This window comes from Anopheles funestus, chromosome 2RL, assembly GCF_943734845.2.
Source record: "Anopheles funestus chromosome 2RL, idAnoFuneDA-416_04, whole genome shotgun sequence".
In the NCBI taxonomy this organism is placed as follows: domain Eukaryota; kingdom Metazoa; phylum Arthropoda; class Insecta; order Diptera; family Culicidae; genus Anopheles; species Anopheles funestus.
In genome coordinates this window covers 92067944-92085650 of record NC_064598.1, presented here as the reverse complement: position 1 = coordinate 92085650, position 17707 = coordinate 92067944, and the positions used below count along the sequence as shown (strand labels likewise).

General features: G+C 43.2%; 2 protein-coding genes across 2 annotated transcripts; one reads left to right on the top strand and one right to left on the bottom strand.

Moving 5' to 3' along the window:
- Nucleotides 1–8202: 8202 nt before the first annotated feature.
- Nucleotides 8203–10055, bottom strand: LOC125766242 (glycerate kinase). Its single transcript, XM_049432027.1, has 2 exons — nt 9940–10055; nt 8203–9867 (listed from the first exon to the last, which is right to left on the bottom strand). Exon 2 carries the CDS (start codon nt 9778–9780, stop codon nt 8257–8259), a length of 1524 nt encoding a protein of 507 aa, XP_049287984.1. The 5' UTR covers nt 9781–9867; nt 9940–10055; the 3' UTR covers nt 8203–8256.
- Nucleotides 10056–10237: 182 nt separating this feature from the next.
- On the top strand, nt 10238–16587 carry LOC125766223 (uncharacterized). The gene is made up of 4 exons (XM_049431978.1): nt 10238–10499; nt 10581–10894; nt 10993–15886; nt 15963–16587. Exons 1-3 carry the CDS (start codon nt 10459–10461, stop codon nt 15840–15842), a joined length of 5205 nt encoding a protein of 1734 aa, XP_049287935.1. The 5' UTR covers nt 10238–10458; the 3' UTR covers nt 15843–15886; nt 15963–16587.
- The last annotated feature ends 1120 nt before the right edge of the window (nt 16588–17707 follow it).

The following is a 17707-nucleotide window of genomic DNA, read 5'->3' as shown; positions in this document are numbered from 1 at the left end:
TCTAATCATTTCCCCCATTTTGCAACTCAGAGGGTTCGCATGCAAATTTTGTCATTTTTGCCGTGCACAATCAGCATCATGTGACTCACCTCGTTCTACCCATCCACTGTGCTGACCGGGCGTATAAACGACCAGCCATCGACCAAGACGGCATCGATGACATCGCCAGCGAATCGAAATGAACAACAACGCAGGAAAATCTTAAACAACTTTAACAACATTACTACAACCAATCCGCGCTACTAATAAGAACGTGTTTTGTCCCCACCCGCGCGCAGCCTCTGCCCCTTCCGGTGGGGTTGCCTGGCCTCCGGCACCAACGGGGTAACGGGTAGATGTTGCCTGGCAGGCAAGCGGCACACCACGAGCGATCGACAATCCCGAGCCCGAATCGAAGCGCTGGTCTCGAGCCTGGCCGATCCGAGGGCTGCAACCGGTCTAACCGGTGGCCTTCAGTTTTTTCGAGTCAACGTATTTTTCCTCCCCTTTCGCACCCCTCTCCGACCACCCCTTTCTCCCTCTTGCGCACACCGTGTGTGTGCGCGTGCGCGCACGCTCGCACATAAAACCAGGTGCCATTTCCGCCGTGCGTCGTTTGTTGTTCGGAATGTGAAAGAGAAGTTTCCAGCTCAATGGGGACTCTTCTCCCCTTTAATGCCCCACCTCAAAACATGCAGCAAAACAGCACCGGAGCACCGGACAAAACCGCATGGAATCGGCAGCCGTACCCAGTGTCTTGCGCGGTTCAACGCGATGAGCAACGATCACGAAAAAATGCTGGGAGGACTGCAGTTGCAAACTAATGGCGCATCTCTTGTGTTTGCAGCGGTGGACAAACCCAATCCGGCAGGGGGCCAAACAGGGAACGTTCCGCGTTGCTTTAGCGTTCTTGCGTAAGCTTTTGTAACAAATGTCAGGTAGGATTTATACACATCGGTGACGAGTTGCCTGCACCTTAATGCCTTGATGGCTTGATGCCTTCATGTGACGTAAGTGAGTTTACTTCGTTACAAAATATTACTACTTAATAATAATACTAAAAACCCATCAATGCACGTTTTTTTATTAAGCTATATTCCAGTAGCTTATCATCCATCTGAACGGTATGTCTAACTGTCTGCAAATCTAAAACATTGCAAACCTTAACCCGAGTCCTTTTGCTGCTGTGACCATCACATACGTAACCCTGGAATGAATGGATACCGTGCCAGGAGGGCACAACACACATCAGCAAAAGTTGACGTACCCCAAATGGCCATAAAACCCATCGGCGAAGCTGAGCTTATTTTCAGCTTAATGTGGCTTTCATAATAAAACTTTATTTTCCACCTCCATGCCACCGTCTGGCGCGGGGTTTCGCAGAGGTTCGATCGTTGATCGAAGCCCAACCTGCCATACCGAAAGCTCACAGCTGTGGCCACACAGTTGACCGGCGTGATGCGTTTCTAGCCGTGTCTGTTTTTCGTTTCTTCCCTTTCTCACTCACGCTATTTAACACTCCAAGCTGACTACTGGTCAGGATGCACGAACGCAGGGAATGAAGCAATGATAATCGATAAAAATCATCAACAAACACTCGATGCTTAGGGACAGGGCGAGCAGCGAGATAAAAAAAATAAAGAATGTCGTATCATAAAGCGTCTATTCGGAGGCGAGTGGCTATTTACTGGACCTTACGTTAGGGACATCGCGAATGGAAGTAGTATTGTAATTATTAACTCAAAATTAACCCCTCAAAGAAAAATCAAACTTGGTTATGATACAAAACATTGCGATACTTGAATAATAAATTCTTGAATAAAAAAAATTAAACGCTTTAAATAAAAAAAAGAATAAAAAATAATAAATAATTTAAAAAAATCTAAAAATATGAAAATTTTCTAAGGCCCTACGCTTTTTTTTGGATATTTAGCAAAAATTATAAATCAATTTATTTTAATGCGAATTTGTATAAATAAGTTTCTTTTCACTCAAATAAAGCTTTAGATAGAAAACAGACTAAAAAATAATAAAAAATAAAAAAAATCTAAAATTTTGAAAATTTCCTAAGGCTGTAGCCTTAGCTTTTTTTTGAGAATTTTATCAAAATTTTATAAACTGATTTATTTTAACGCGAATTTGTTACAATGTGCTTCTTTTCACTCAAGTAATGCTTTAAATAAAAAAAAGAGTGAAAAATAATAAAAAAATCGAAAAATTCAAAATAATGAAAATTGACTAAGGCTCATGTTTGCACAAAGTTTTACCTATAACGCGGTCGGTATCCAATCGATCACCAATCTTTAACCTGTGGTCGATAGATGGCACCAATGGCTACATTTTCTTCTTGGACGGCCATGCCCTCAGATGTATGTGCCAGAAGTTATTCGAGGAACCAAGTTCCTTACCCTGTTTGAGAAAATGTAAAATTTTCCTCATTTTTGCACCAAGTTTTGCCTATAACTCGATCGGTATCCAACGGATCGCCAATCATTAACCTATGGTCGATAGGTGGCATCAATGGCTACATTTTCTTCTTGGACGGCCATTCCCTCAGATGTCTGTGCCAGAAGTTATTCGAGGAATCAAGTTCCTTACCCTGTTTGAGAAAATGTAAAATTTTTCTCATTTTTGAGCAATTCAGCAAATTTTTTAAATGTGATATATTTTAATGCAAATTTGTTGTAATGTGTTTCTTTTCACTCAAATAATGCTTTAAATTAAAAAAATAATAAAAAATCAGAAAAAATTTATTTAAAAATTTTCAACTCGAAAATTTCATAAGGGGTACCCCTTGCCATTTTTTTGAGAAATTTTGCAAAAAAATTAAATCTGATTTATTTTAATGCCAATTTGTTGCAATGTGTTTATTTTCACTCAAATAATGCTTTAAATTAAAAAGATAATAAAAAATCAAAAAAAAAATTTAAAAAAATTTTCAACTCGAAAATTTTATAAGGCTTACCTCTTACGTTTTTTTTTGAGAAATCTTGAAAAAAAAATAAACTTGATTTTTTTTAATGCCAATTGGTTGAAATAAGTTTCGTTTCACTCAAATAATGCTTTAAATAAAACAAAATGGTAAAAAAATTAAAAAATGTAAAAATTTGAAAATTTCCTAAGGCTATAGCCTTAGATTTTTTTTGGGAAATTTAGCAAAATTTTATAATTATTTTTTTAATAAAACAATTTTAATCCAATCGAATAAACTCTCGGGAGCTTGAAGCCAATGCATTTGGGCGATGCAATTCAATCAGACGCGTTTCGTCTAAATGTTGGAAGGAATTTGTGTCTGCGTGTTGCTTCGAATGGGAACACACCTGACCAAACGAGCTAAACTGCACTTCGCGATGGGCGATCGTCTAGGCCACCACGCGCGCGCGAGATTTCGTGCCGCGTGATGCGTACGTAAGGGAGATGAAAAAGGGGCCGAACGAACGAAGAGCAAGGGACAGGGCAAAAGAAATGGTTAAGAATGTCTGCCCGGACGGACGGACGGACATTGGGGCATCGTGACGTGAGTGGATGATGATTAAAGATGTGTATAGGACACCTGTTTTTTGTTGTTTTATGATTATTTTTATAGCTTTTATTGATGCGGGAATATAGCTGTTAATTAGTGAGAAATTTTAAAACAAACTTGTTCTCCTTTCTTTATCACAGCGCCCCCTCCCCTAGGGTTTTGTGCCCTTTTCTCACGTGTTTCTGTGTTTCCCCTTTCCGGTGTCCTCGTGTCCAGTGCTGGCAGCTGATGGTTACTGATGGCATGGTTCCCAGCGCGGCTTGTGAAAACCGGCCGCTCTTCGTCCCTTCGGGATGAAGAAGCGGGGAAGGTGGAGTGAGGGAGAGAAGGAAGAGAAGGGAGGGAGAGGTTAAAAACAGACAGGAAATTGCTGAGTACGTACATCCGCCATCACCAACGAGGTAGGCATTCGGCCGCGGTAAGAAAGGCTACGATTTTCTAATTCTTTTTTCACACGTTACATTCGTCGGCATTTTCCGCGTAGTCTTGTGTGTGATCGGGCACAGATCGAAGAATTCTGTTTTAATGAACATTAATGAGCGGGCGAATGAGTTCCGATGCTATCCGGTACTATCCGGCAAAGTACACGCGCTGTGAAAAAGGGGCTGATAAGTTCGGTCACTATTTGAATGTCAATCCTGGGACGGTTTGCAAAGATAAGTTTTCTAGGTAGGAAGCGACACTGACGTCAGTGGTAAAATAGTTCTAAAAAAATGTTATGTTTAAAATTTACGTCATTTTATTTCGAACAGCACCGAAACATGATCATTAACAACATTAATGGGAAACTACCCCTTCTACAGACAATCGACTTTGCTAGAAAACGAGTTTTTAATTTGTAGGAGTGATGGACGCAACTGCTTTACGGGAAAAGACAAAAAAAAACAACACAAAGCTAAAAACTAGTTTGGCAAAAAAAAACCCTCGAAAAGCAGCTATAAGCTACAAGTTTGTTTCAATGAAAAAGAAATATTATATTGATATTTTGAAAGAAGGAAACAAAATACCCGCCTTCAAGCATACGATCGAACCGGTTGCATATGTGACTCGTTCCCTAATGTGTGAAATTTGTGTGCCTTTCGAGAGCCTTGAGATGCGCACGCATCATTCAACGTTCGATGTTCGGTGTGGCTTGGGCATGGGCGTGAAGCATCGCTGCTGCCACTACATCACACAACCAGCGCCAGACACAACGTCGACGAAATTTACCTCAAACGTCCATCCGGCGTCCGGCGTGAAGCAGCCGCGATGGTGGTTTCTTTTTCTTTGCCTTCCCTCAAGTGGCTTTCCCAACCCAAGTACCGTTGGATGCCGCAGCGCTCGGTTCCGATGATGACGGTGAGGCACAAGAATGTGCCGCAGCAATTAGCCGCAATGAGTAACGATCGCTGATAATTACATTCTCGTACGGCGCACGGTGCACTGTCGGTTGAGCATCATTTTGGAGGGCTTTTATCACCATACCAAGCAGGCCGGACCAGAACCCCCCCCCCCCAACAAGGGTTGCAACTGATACGGGTTAGGAATGGTTAGACCTTTGCCGAGACGCGTCTAAAGTTTATGGGCTAGAATTTTTGGTCTAGCCAAGTCATGTGTCGTTGCACGGGGACAAAAAAGCAGTCACACGAAGCAAGCGTCATGCTGCTTCCTTTCGGTAAGATTATTCAATTTATTAGCTTGATGAGTTTGCTTCAATTAGCGTACTTCCCGCGAATGCGCCAAGAACTCCAGTACGTCGTCGTTATCTCCACCCGGCTGTAACACTGGGTAGCAATTACGAACATTGCAGCGCACAAGGAATTTCGACGCCATGTCGTAACGGAACCGTCCGCACTAGCCATCACGATCGTCCGCAATGTTCGATCGGTGACCCACTCGGCTGCAGTGTGGGAGAGCAAAAGGAAGTAAATCACACAGCATGGACACAGACACACACACTCGAACCTAAATACCTGAACCCTTTTCCGAAGGGATGTCCCCCGGGGGTTCCAGGGGGTTTTGAGCATAACGGTCCATTTCTTCCCACATTAGAATTAGCGAGCGAGCGGCTCGCACCGTACGGAGCGTATCAGAGCGACCAATTAAGTGCGCACCGGAAATGACCGGTCGAGGAAACAGCGGAGGATAGGGAATGGGCCATACTGTGCTTGCGGCTAGTTGCCATTTAGTCTGATTTGATACCGGCACATATCTACTGACCAGCGAGGGAGGAACAATCAGGACGGAAGACGAGCAAGGAACGGGCGGAACCGTTTGTCGACGTGGCACCATGCAGTCTCTCTACGATCGTGTGACAACCACCGGTGTGATGTCGGCATTGTGTGTGAAATTAACGATTTGGCGGAGATATATTCTGTGCGGACTTAACCTTAAACGAAGATGCAATGAAAAGCATTGAATTATGTAAAAGAGTATAAATTATTTGTTTGAAAACTGATTTGAAAAACTAATTAAAAACAAATTTTGAAGAACTCCTTCAAACTTAGTAATTAGATACAAAATTACTGAATTAGAATTAAGGTGAATACAAAAATAGCAAATATAATTGAATATAAAAACATTTGGATGAATCCTAACGTTACAAAGCCTCCATCGACATCCTGCTTAAAACATAAATGGTAACTCTTGATAAATACAGTTTTTTGTCCATTGTGAAAGTTGATGTTTTTCGGACAATCGTGTATCTCTAAACAACTCATCTTATCTAGAGGCCAGGTTAGTGTAAAAGACTTGGTAGTCTTTTTAATACCAATTCTTGATGAAAGCGGCAATTTCCTGAAGACCCTTTTGTGACCATAATTAACATCTCCTAAAGTTTCTTTTCGCCGATCGTCAACTAAAGAAGGATCTTCTTGGGGAACATAGTGTGAGAGTTCTTCATGGTGTGAGAGTTTATCTTCTTGGTGAAGGACATTATTTGTACTTCAGAGTATTATTTGTCGGTTACTCTGACCTCCTTGGAGAACATTGAGATCACTCTAGTCTCTTCAGCACCATATGATCATGTGTATTGGTGTGCCTGGAATTCGGCTTGTTCTCGATGCTCTGACCTTCTCCCTTCGGTAGAGAATATTATAAATACCGTATTGAATAACTCCAACAGACATGATACTCCATAAGCAAAAGCTTATGTGCATAAAATAGGAAAGTGTTCCAAACTTCCTTCCAGAAAACAAAGTCACTGCTCATCCACAGTGATGTGGAAGTGAATGAGGTTACCGAGCTTGAAACTTGAAATTTATCCAAAATCGCCAAACCACCAAGACGAAACCATGTGTGTGTGTGTGTGAGGAAAAATTGATAAGGAAACCTGTCAGCAAGAAAAGTTAATGTCGTGGCATCAGCAAACAACAGAAAAAAATCCGAACGGAACGAAAAACAAAACAAACAAACAACAAAAAAACACAAAACGACCAGAAACATTCAAAACACAGCGCAGCAGAGCTGCCGCCTGCCGATCACTTTGCGTGCATCATATTCGATACAAAAACGGAGAAGAACATATTTCATCGGATTTACCCCCATTTACTTTCTTCGACGACGTGCACACATACACTGGTTCGCTGTTTCGAGCCGATAGCAGATCCTGCGCATAGCTCCATTAAATTGTAAAACGAGACTTTGGCTTGTTTGCCGGCATGGGTGCGGCGTCGTGCAAAGTGCAGATGACTCTCCAGGCATTATCCTTACCCCCAGCGGGTTGGCCCCGAAAAAAACGAGCCGTGTTTTATGTCCACTGCTTGGTTTTTAACCTGGTGCACGATCGTGTGATCGCCGCAAAAGTTTCCATCTCAGTTCGCAGCCATTCCGGCGACCGGCGTGGGCCTGCAGGTGGAACTACACGATGTGTGAGTGTCCAGGGTTGCCGACACATCTTCGCAATCGTCGCCGTGTCACTCAGTGATAAGTCAACGGTGCGCGGTGCTGGATTTTTTTTTTGTTCCTTCTGCTCTTTCGTCGTCTCACGTTATACGAATGCTTTCCTAATATGCCAACCGGCAGAACTGGTCAGACCTCTTCAACAGATGTACAACTTTTATGAGAATTATTATATTTTTGCATAATTTTAAGATTAAAGCAGTAAAAATATGTAAATTGAGAACCTCGAGCGCTCAAGCTGACCAGATGGCTCGGAATGGATACCATCCAGTCTATACATGCATACACACACACACGAACCCGCGTTCCCGCCACCACTGCCATGACTGTTAGCTCACAGTATGGCCCCCATTGCTGGTTGGTCCCTACTTCTAGTTTGGAGTTGGGCTAATTTCGAGAAGACTACTCGCATCCACGGGTTTTGCCTTCGTCTTGCCTCGTTTAATCAGTTCCAGTCACAACGCAACACCAGCAATAGTAGTACGAATCGGGAAGAAAAACTTGATCGATGTAGAACTAACCGTACCCCATGCTGATTTTGGGGCGGTTATTTCATTAACAAAACAAAATACCCATACGCCCGCTCCACGGCACGACACGAGCAAAGAGGAAAATAGTTCACAGACCATCCTCGCGCATCAGATGGCCATAAATTATGGCCGTTTTCGGTTGACTTCTTCCGGTGTTTCTTGCCTACCGAGTGACTCATAATCGGAGAGAAAAAAAATGAATGAGCCATTGCCTATCTAGACAGCCAAAGCCATGTGGTAGTTGTTCTTGTTCTGCGTTTGATTTAAGTAAATAAAACTATAGACAGCATCTTTAAAAGATGATCGCACAACTGCTTGTTTATTTGCTATATACACTCCATTTCTCTATGAATCTATTAACAACAGATGTAAATCCATCACATTTGTACCGGTGTGGCCAGTTTTTACAAAATAGAGACCACCGTTAAGTGCCTCGTAAAAGCTATAAGAATCGTTATTTTCGATGAACGATTTGCCGTCCTGTTGGAATCGCTCATGATAATCATTGGCGACGAAAGCTCCACCGATTGCCCCGGCAGCATCTGTTGGACCATCGATTCCGTCCGTACCGGCAGATAGAAAACAAACTGAATCTGGCACATTTTCAAGTTCTTGCACACCGTACGAAAAACGAAGCGCAAGCTCTTGATTACGTCCCCCTTTTCCACTGCCGGAAACGCAAACGGTTGGCTCCCCAGCACCAACAATTAGTAAAGGTTCCATTTTCCAATCAATAACTTTTCTTATAAATTCATCTGTTTCTGCATGGGTGCATTTAAACTTAATTAGAATGGGATTCAGCTTATCAGATAATAAGGTGTCAGACATAAGACCTTTTTTGAAATTATACAATATTGCTACCAACTCTACGTACATAGCGCACAACTCAGCCACGTTCCCTTCGAGCTGTTTTGAAAGAACGATACATTTTAGTCCTTCAGATTGGGCTCTTTGTGCTATGCTGCATACGGCTACTGCATTGCTGCCCAGCAAAAACAGTTCATTGTTATTCGAGCCGTGCTTATTTTCGTTATCTCTCGGTTGCTCTATTATGTGTATAGCAGCATTTGGTAATTTATCCCACAACCTGTGCTTCATTAAAATGTCTTTGGCTTTCTCATTCACATCAATCCCCTTCGGAACAACGGTGGGGCCACTAGCTATCAATGCTATTGGGTCACCGACAATGTCAGATATTACGTATGAATAAATCCGACAAGCATTTTTAGCTAGCAGTGCAAGTTGTCCCCCTTTCACATCCGATAGTGCTATTCGGACGTAGTTAAGCTCATCGATGGACGCACCTGATGTGGATAACAATTTTACTATCTGTAGCTTTTCCGTCAGTGTAACGGGTGCTTTTGGTAGACAAAGTAAAGCAGATCCTCCACCAGATACCAAAACACATAGGATGTCCTCCGACGTCATGTTATGCGCGATTTGCTTCATCTTCCTGGCAGCCATCAACGATCGTTCATCCGGTAAGTTGTTGTGAGCGCACTCGATCACTTCGATCACAGTGTTTGGTGATAAGCTAAAATCAACATCTCCAGCAAACCGTTCGCTCGTGCCCAGTGGTATGCTTATGCATCCACTACATAGACGTCGACCTAGAAGTTTTTCTACCTGGACGGCCATGCCCAGAACGGCTTTTCCGAAACCGATTACATGATAGCGTTTGTGATCGTGATTGAAACTTTCATGGACTTCGCTCGATGTGTCGTAATATCCTTCAAACAATGATTTTGGTTTAACTGCTGCCAAGCCACTGGAGAATAGTTCGCGCAGCTTATTTACGTTGGCACAATGCGATGTACTCATCCTCCGGGAAACTAGTCGCCACGGTCTTATCACTGAAAATCTTATCATATCATCCTTTGTTCTGAAGGTCAGTGAAAACACTAGAAGGTGGAACTGGGATAGTGAAAAGCTGCTGTGGTATAAATAATATTGAATCTGTAAGTAATGAAAATAAATTATTTCTCTCCAAACAATTTTACAATCATGATTATAAATTAAAATAAATACCCTCTGCTTATTACGCCTGTTCGGCGGTTTATTTGTTTACTGGCCATTTGTCATTTCACCGCCAAACAACGCCCGTGTATATAGCCCATAGCTCAAGAGTTGACATGTAGTTCAAACCGAATTCTACTGAACATACGAAACCAACAGCGGGATGTACTGATGCAAGGTAAAACGATGTAAAAACCATTTCATTTGCGCACTACAAATTTTTCAGCATTCTACGGCGTGTTTTCTACATGAGAAGTTAACTTCTTTGCACAAATGCTACATGAAAAACAATCATTAAAAATAAATATCAAACTGAAATTGGTTACGATAACACCTCACTCTATACAGTTTGCATTGGTTTGACAACACAGGTTTTCTTGCTGATTCTAAACGTCAAAGACGATACGATACGTGCGCTGAAATCAAAACAATCAATGCAAGCCGGCCCTGAAAAAGCGCCTTTTTGTAAAAGAAATATCACAAGTAAAAGATATTCGTTCTTGCTTGTGCTGCTAGAGAAGTATTATCGAGATGGCTACAAACGGAATAAGTGAAACTCGCACTTCCATTAAGTAAGTGACAAACGCTTAGTGCTAATATGGAATCGTTTGACCATATTTCTATCAACCAACATACGCTTGTTCCATTTCTAGCTGCGAAAACATTCCGGAACTGTTTCTGGATAAGCTGACCGCAAAGATGCACTTTAGCCAGTTTGGCAAAATCAAACGCTTTATACTAAGACCAAGCCGTCTTGCGTGTACGGTCGAATACGAGCAACCCGAAGCGGCGCAACAAGCTCTGGAAAGAGGCGGCCAGTACAAGAACATGTCGTTCATCATCTCTTGGACGGATGTAAAACCTCAGTCGTTCGGTGATAATGGCAAAATTGGCGGACCGTCTATCGATATGGAGGTGCAGATGGAACTGGAAGCTATTGATAACACACGGGGAGCACCTTCGCCAAGTAAGATTTCTTGCATTCCGATACGTGCAAGTTGTTATGTACAAATCGTGCCATTCAACTGTTTCAATCTATAATCGGAATTGGAATTCTCTTTAAAGATTTGTTGGCGTTTTATAAAAGTGGAGAACAGCGACCTGCGATTGTCACAAACAGTCGTCCCTCTCTTCCTAAACCCGCGTTACCTCCTGCAGCCCGTACGGAGCAAGACCCAAAGATTAAACAGGCTCGGGTGGAGCTAGAAACGTTAGCACGCAAACCAGCGTTTTCTGCCGAAGAGCGTTACAGAGTGCTGGAGGCAAAGGATCGCTACATTCGCCTCACAACGGAACGGACGACTGACATTCGCAAGGCAAAAAACATCGTAGGCACTTGTCCAGACATGTGCCCTGAAAAGGAGCGCTATCTACGTGAGTGGAAGTGTATGGTGCCTTCGTATGAGAAACAGGCCGGCGGTGCTACGCAGATTGATCACGTGAAAGCTATCAAACAGTACTCTCGCAGTTCAGCCGACCAGGAACTACCCTTACCGCACGAGTTGCGCTCGCAGCAAGCACTTGGACGCACGATGCACTTCTTGCTTATCAATTTAGCTGACCTATGCGATGATGATGAAAGTGATGGAGGGGGAAATGTAAGTGATTGGTTCCATTACATCTGGGATCGAACGCGCGGTATCCGGAAGGACATTACGCAGCAAGACCTTTGCTCACCCACCGTTGTTGAGCTGGTGGAACAGTGCACTCGCTTTCACATACATTGTGCGGCTCGACTTGTGTCCGAGGATCCATCCGTGTTTGATCAGAAAATCAATACCGAAAACATGACGAAATGTCTGCAAACACTCAAGTACATGTATACCGATCTGGCTAAGCGCGGTCAACGTTGTCCAGCAGAGGCGGAATTTCGTGCTTATATGGTCCTGCTGTACCTGAACGATGGCAACTTCTTGTGGGAGCTACGCCAGCTACCGGAAGCAATTATTCACTCGAGGGAAATCCAATTTGCGCTCTCGGTGTACTTCGCGCTGGAGGAGAACAATTTTGTGCGATTTTTCCAGCTTGTACAGTCGACCAGCTACATGAACGCATGCATCTTACTACGATACTTTACGCAAGTCCGTCAGAAAGCGCTGGAAATTCTACGGAAAGCGTATGCAGTACGATCAACGGCGACCTTCTCGCTGGAGTACATGACAAACATCCTTGGCTTTGAGGATGAAGAGGAAGCGGATGCTTTCTTCGATCACTACGGCATTGTGGTCGATCAAACGACCGATATGGTAATATTTGAACCCAGGCAGTTGAATTTCTACAAACCTGATCTTCCGTTTCCGACGTCCCGTGCAGTCCGACTAGTTGAGAGTAAACGCACCGTATCGACTGGTGAAGCCATCTGCGGACGTCCACTGGAACAGTGGGAGAAACAGTTTCCTGCTATACAGCGTCCAACCGAAAGCTTCGACACAAACGGATGTTTAAAAGAGCAAGTGCTTGAAAAAGTCTTTGCTGATCGTAAGGAGAATGCAGAAGAGAGTTTAACCCAACCTCAGAAAACGACTCTTAAAGATCTTCTACCTCTACAACCAATCGAGGAAGATAAGGTAGACAGTACGATATTGAATGCACGCGATGAAACAATGTCGGATGATAGAATCTTCAAAGTGCCTTCGCCCACAATCGCCATTCCGCGGTTATCTCCTCGTGCTCGTACTCCTCCCAGTAAGCCAACTGCAGCACCGTTTGTTGTCGAACAAAATGTTGCCACACCATCAGCAGCGATAGTAGGAATGTTCGATTCAAAAGCACCTAGTGCGGAATCTTCCATCTTCCAAGCATCAACAGCCGTTGCTCCAAAAGCATTTACATTTCCCACCGGTTTTGGCAATAATGTATTTGGCAGCGTCACTCCACCCAGCAATCCTTCAACGACAACTTCTGGAGTTGATGGCAGTAAACTATTCGGCTCATTTGGATCTAGTACATCAACGACTGGAAGTAGCATTTTTAATCAATCGACCAGTAACGCAACAATAACAAATAAACCCAATACGTTTGGCCAGCTCAGCAGCATCCCAATGCAGCAGTACATTAGTCCACCGACAAACATTTCTATAACACCTGCCGGACAAACGTTCTTTGAAGCAGCCAAAGAAACGTCCCTCATGAAACCACAAACACCGGCCGCATCGGCTTCATTGTTCCAGCCCAAACTATCTGGATTCTCTCCATCGACGACATTCGGCGGGGAAACGTTGTCCGGTTCAGTAAATCCTTTCGCAAGGGTAAATATATTTGATCAAGCGTCTGCAATGCCTAATAAAACGCCTAGTAGTTCATCTCCGGCGCTTGTGGGTGGCTTTTTCCAGCAATCCCTCAAAGAAAAGAACGATTTCAAGGAAACCGTTGCTGCAACGCCCAAACGGCCAGATCCAAATGAGCTTGCAGAGCTCGAGGAACAGCAGGAAAAGTTAAAACAGGAACAAGAACGAAAAAGGCAGGAACAGCTCGAGAAGGAACGTAAGCAATCAATTGAACGGGCAATTGCTGCTGAGCTGGAGAAACTGCTGGATCTAGCTGTACAAGAGATTGTACCGGAAATTGCCGACACGGCATTGGAGCGCCACAAACGATTGCAGCAATATCCGCTCGAACTGTTTAACGAACTAGCGGATGAGACCCTCGCCGCCCTTGTGCTTTCCGTGGCCAAACAGGAACTTGATCGAATGGAACGAATAAAAGCTGCCCGGGCTTGGAAACTGAGCGTAAAATATTTCCACCGTTGGCACCGTCACGCTCAGAGTGCGGCAAGGTGGCGTCGATTAATGCGTACTGTCCCACCGTCCTTCATCAATGGCAGTGTTGGAATCGACCAATTACCACGCTGTGATCAATTACGCCCATTCTTAAATGCACGATTTACGGGCACGAAACTCAGCCCCGATCAGGTACTTCAAGATGAGGTTGTACGTCGCGAGGTGTTCCTGTTCGATGCATTTCCTGAGCGACAGCTGATCGATCCATTCATGCCGCTGGAAGGTATGATTCACCAACTGCAGACACTATCTCCGACCCATTTGCTTGGACTAGCCGGACCGATCTGCTGGAAAATGGTGGTTTCGATACCAACGGAAGGCGAGGAGGGTTCGGCAGGATTTCCCAGCTTCGTTCAACGCTGGCTACAGTGCTGTGGATTCCGGAAAGACAACAGTGCCACAAAGCATCCATATTTTTACTTAGCCACAAAACCACCACCTTCGAAACAGCTACATACAATAAATAGTGGCTTTTGCGATGTTAGCAAAGAACAACGAGCAATCTGCATGCGCTTGCTAAGGGGACAATCGTTAATCAGCGAAAAGGATACCGATCGTGCCGAAGCATGCAATCTAAGCGATGCGGTCATATTTTTCCTGAGCGATCGTTGCTGTATCGAAGATGCTCGGAAACGCCTGAACAACATTCTGGCAAAGTGTGGCACCGTGGAACCAAGTATTGCTGTTATTCTGTATTGCCCAAACAGTGCCGGAGCTGGTGGCAGCACTATATCGGTGGATAGTTTGGAACAGAAGCTAGGATTGGCTGTAGGGACAATCAAACGATGGCGCGTATTTCCTTGGTGTAAAGCAACGGAAAATGACACACTGCGAGAGGCAATCAACTACCTTACTAACTGTTATCGAGCGCACCTACAGTTTGATTCACCACGCTACCTGGAGCGATTGGAGATGCGTCCGCTAACCGACTTCCTGGAGATTTGCGTTGGTCCGGAAATGTGGTTCCGGTTGGATAAGGCTTGCCGCAAACCAGACGGCTGCACCCTAGCCGGACGGAATGGAAATGCAATGGTGCAATTGTACAATTCAATCGTTAGCAAGGTTCAATCGATGGTGAACCAAAATTTAAAACCGTTTGTTCGAGTGCCAGAAGAATTTGGAAAACTTCGCGATTGTTCGGTGGTGACTAAAACTGGAAAGTTTCTACCGTTGCCGGAAGTGTACTTTCCATCAGATTGGCACAGTTCCCAGCGTAAGGACCAGCTAATACAACTGCTAAAATCGCTTGAGCTACGCCCGCTGCCAAACAGTTTGCAGAATGCCATCGATCATGTCGCTCAAGAAGCCACCGCTCATGGTGTCGCTACGGACGTTACTACACTCAGGGCGGAACTGAACGAGTATCTGTCCACCTATCGGATACTTTCATTGGAAGATACATACGCGTTAAGCACGCTTACTCAACAGCTTGTTCAGGGCATTGTTTCACAACTAGCAGGATGTGTCTACGAATCGGAAACTCAACCATCGGGATGGACCGACGAAAATGTGCGCCATTGCTACTGGGTACCACTATTAGCATTGATTTCGGAAAAGGTTCTACGTACTCTATTATTACGTACAGAGAGCAGTGATTCAACAAGAACACTACCGCTCGAAGTATGCTATCGACGTAGTGAGTTTCTGCACCACACTGAATCGAACTGGTGGAAGGATCAACTCGTACAATTGCAGGAACAAGCATTGAGAGCCATGGAAGAGACACAAAGTAACATTAGTCTCTCGAATCAATCATCCCGATCGAACCTCAGTACCATTACGTGCGATCGAAAGCGTACGCATAAGGAGATATCTCAATATAACGACAGCATAGCTAGCTTGTGTGACAGTTTCACTAGCTACAGTGACAGTAGCTTCAGTGATAGCATACGAAGCGATAGCGGGTGCAAACGGACCAAGATAGTAAACGGTGTAAGATACAGTCAGGAGATTGTCGATGATGTGATTGCGGAGGGCATGAAAGCCTTGGCAAGAGCGGAACAGATGCTTACCCAACAGCATAGAATCAGGAGCGAATTACAAACCGCATTCAAACCACTCGAACAGAATATACAGGAGGTTGAAAAATCATGTAGAATACTTCAATATCAACACGGAAGATCTTCGCCGAAGTGAAAAGACCGTTGACGAGGCAAATAAAAAACGATAGCTATAGAACGGTAAGTAACTCTTATCTCATAGTAGAATCCATAAAAATGGTGAATTTTAAACCATTTCTTTTCTGACCATCTTTAGATTATGGATGCTGCCGATCACAGTGATCTAGTGTATCTACAGAATACAGATCGATAAAATTGTATCATTCAAAACTAAAACATAAAAACAAAGTTTGTCCAATTGTTGTAAGGCAAATGAAAAATTGGAGGGAACTTTTTTTTAAATTAATTAAGTAACAAATTAAATTTCAAACAGCAAAATGGTACAGTCCATAACAGGAAGATAAACTTATAGTACGCAGGGCAGATTATCCGATTACGGGTAAATCAATAAGTCAAAGAAAATATAGACAGTATAGTTTGAACAACAGGGCAGATGTGGATTAAAGCCACAACTGGATCATACCTCCAATAAACGTAACTGTTTATTCAGCTGTGAGTATTTTCAGTCACAGATAACCAGTCATTCGGCAAAGCAGGACTAGGTAACGGTAACTGTTGTTGAGCCAAAAAAACAAGAAAAAGTCACAGGTGGTGTACGTTAAAATCGCGAACGGTAAAAGATCTTTATCTGCAAAAGATGTACTACATTCGTTGATGTACAGATTGTGTGTTCGTTACAGTTATGTTAAGTATAAGTATAATTTCAACCCGACAAAAATGTATTTTTTTAAACAAAACTTAAATACATTTGCTTGATTCAATTCGAACCGTGGATTAAATTATAGACGAAACGAACCAGCATACGCAAGCGTAACGTAGACTAGTTCCTGTCCCGTATTTAAAAAAAGTGCAAACTTATCTTACTAATTATGTTGTTCGCTGCTAACTTCCACTTCCTAATGCTAGTATTTCACTTGAGTGTTTCCATTTGGCTAGAAAAGCTTCGCCCAACTATCTTAACATTCATTGCCATGCTTTGTGATTTATAATGCCCTTAATGCGTACCTAATTAACACAGTATAATTTATTTATTTATGTTAATTTAATTTCACCCCTGAGCGACATAACAAGCACTATTTTGCTTATCACTTGCTAACCGATTGAACAGTGACAGTAATGTTATGTACAACTGCGGAACAGTTCCATGTGGTTCTGACTGCCGGTAATCTTTTTTTATTAGGCTATTCTTAATAGGGAGCTACCAGTGTTTCGTGTCTGATAAATGGTACTTCCCGCTTACACTTCACCTGAAAGCATACAATCTTTCGTTAGGGAATGTAAAGTACAACAATGTTTTCCAAGGTAAAGGGTCGTTAATTAGAAATTCTATTACATTTATACATCGTTTGCTGTGCAGTGTTTTCGCTAAAACATTTATCGAAGAAATGATATTGAACAGCGGATTTAATAGAAGATCTTTGCCACATAATGCTTGTGGTTTTGCTTGCTGCTCTCTTCATTGATCGACATACAGTAGAAACGATCAAGTTCATGACCTCAATCATCATCGCCATCACACTCTTTTGTTCCTAATCATGCAAAAGGTGTAAGTGTGTGGCTTCTAGGTGTAGCTAATTACATCCTCCGATAGTCACCTTGACATAGACATCATAATTCATTTTAATCACACACGTTTCAGCAACAAGATCACACATCTTATCGCTTTATGTAACGTTGAGAAAACACACGGTACATGCTAAGATTAGCTTAACAAGAAGTGACACACTGTGCGATTCATTATCGCCACTGGGGGTACCGTCATATTTGCATAAAAGCTCGATTAAGGTCAATACACACACCAAAATGTGGCTGCAGCGAAGAATTTGCGATCGGTGAAAAATACACCATCAGAAGGGACTGACTCGGAAGAGGATCGTACCC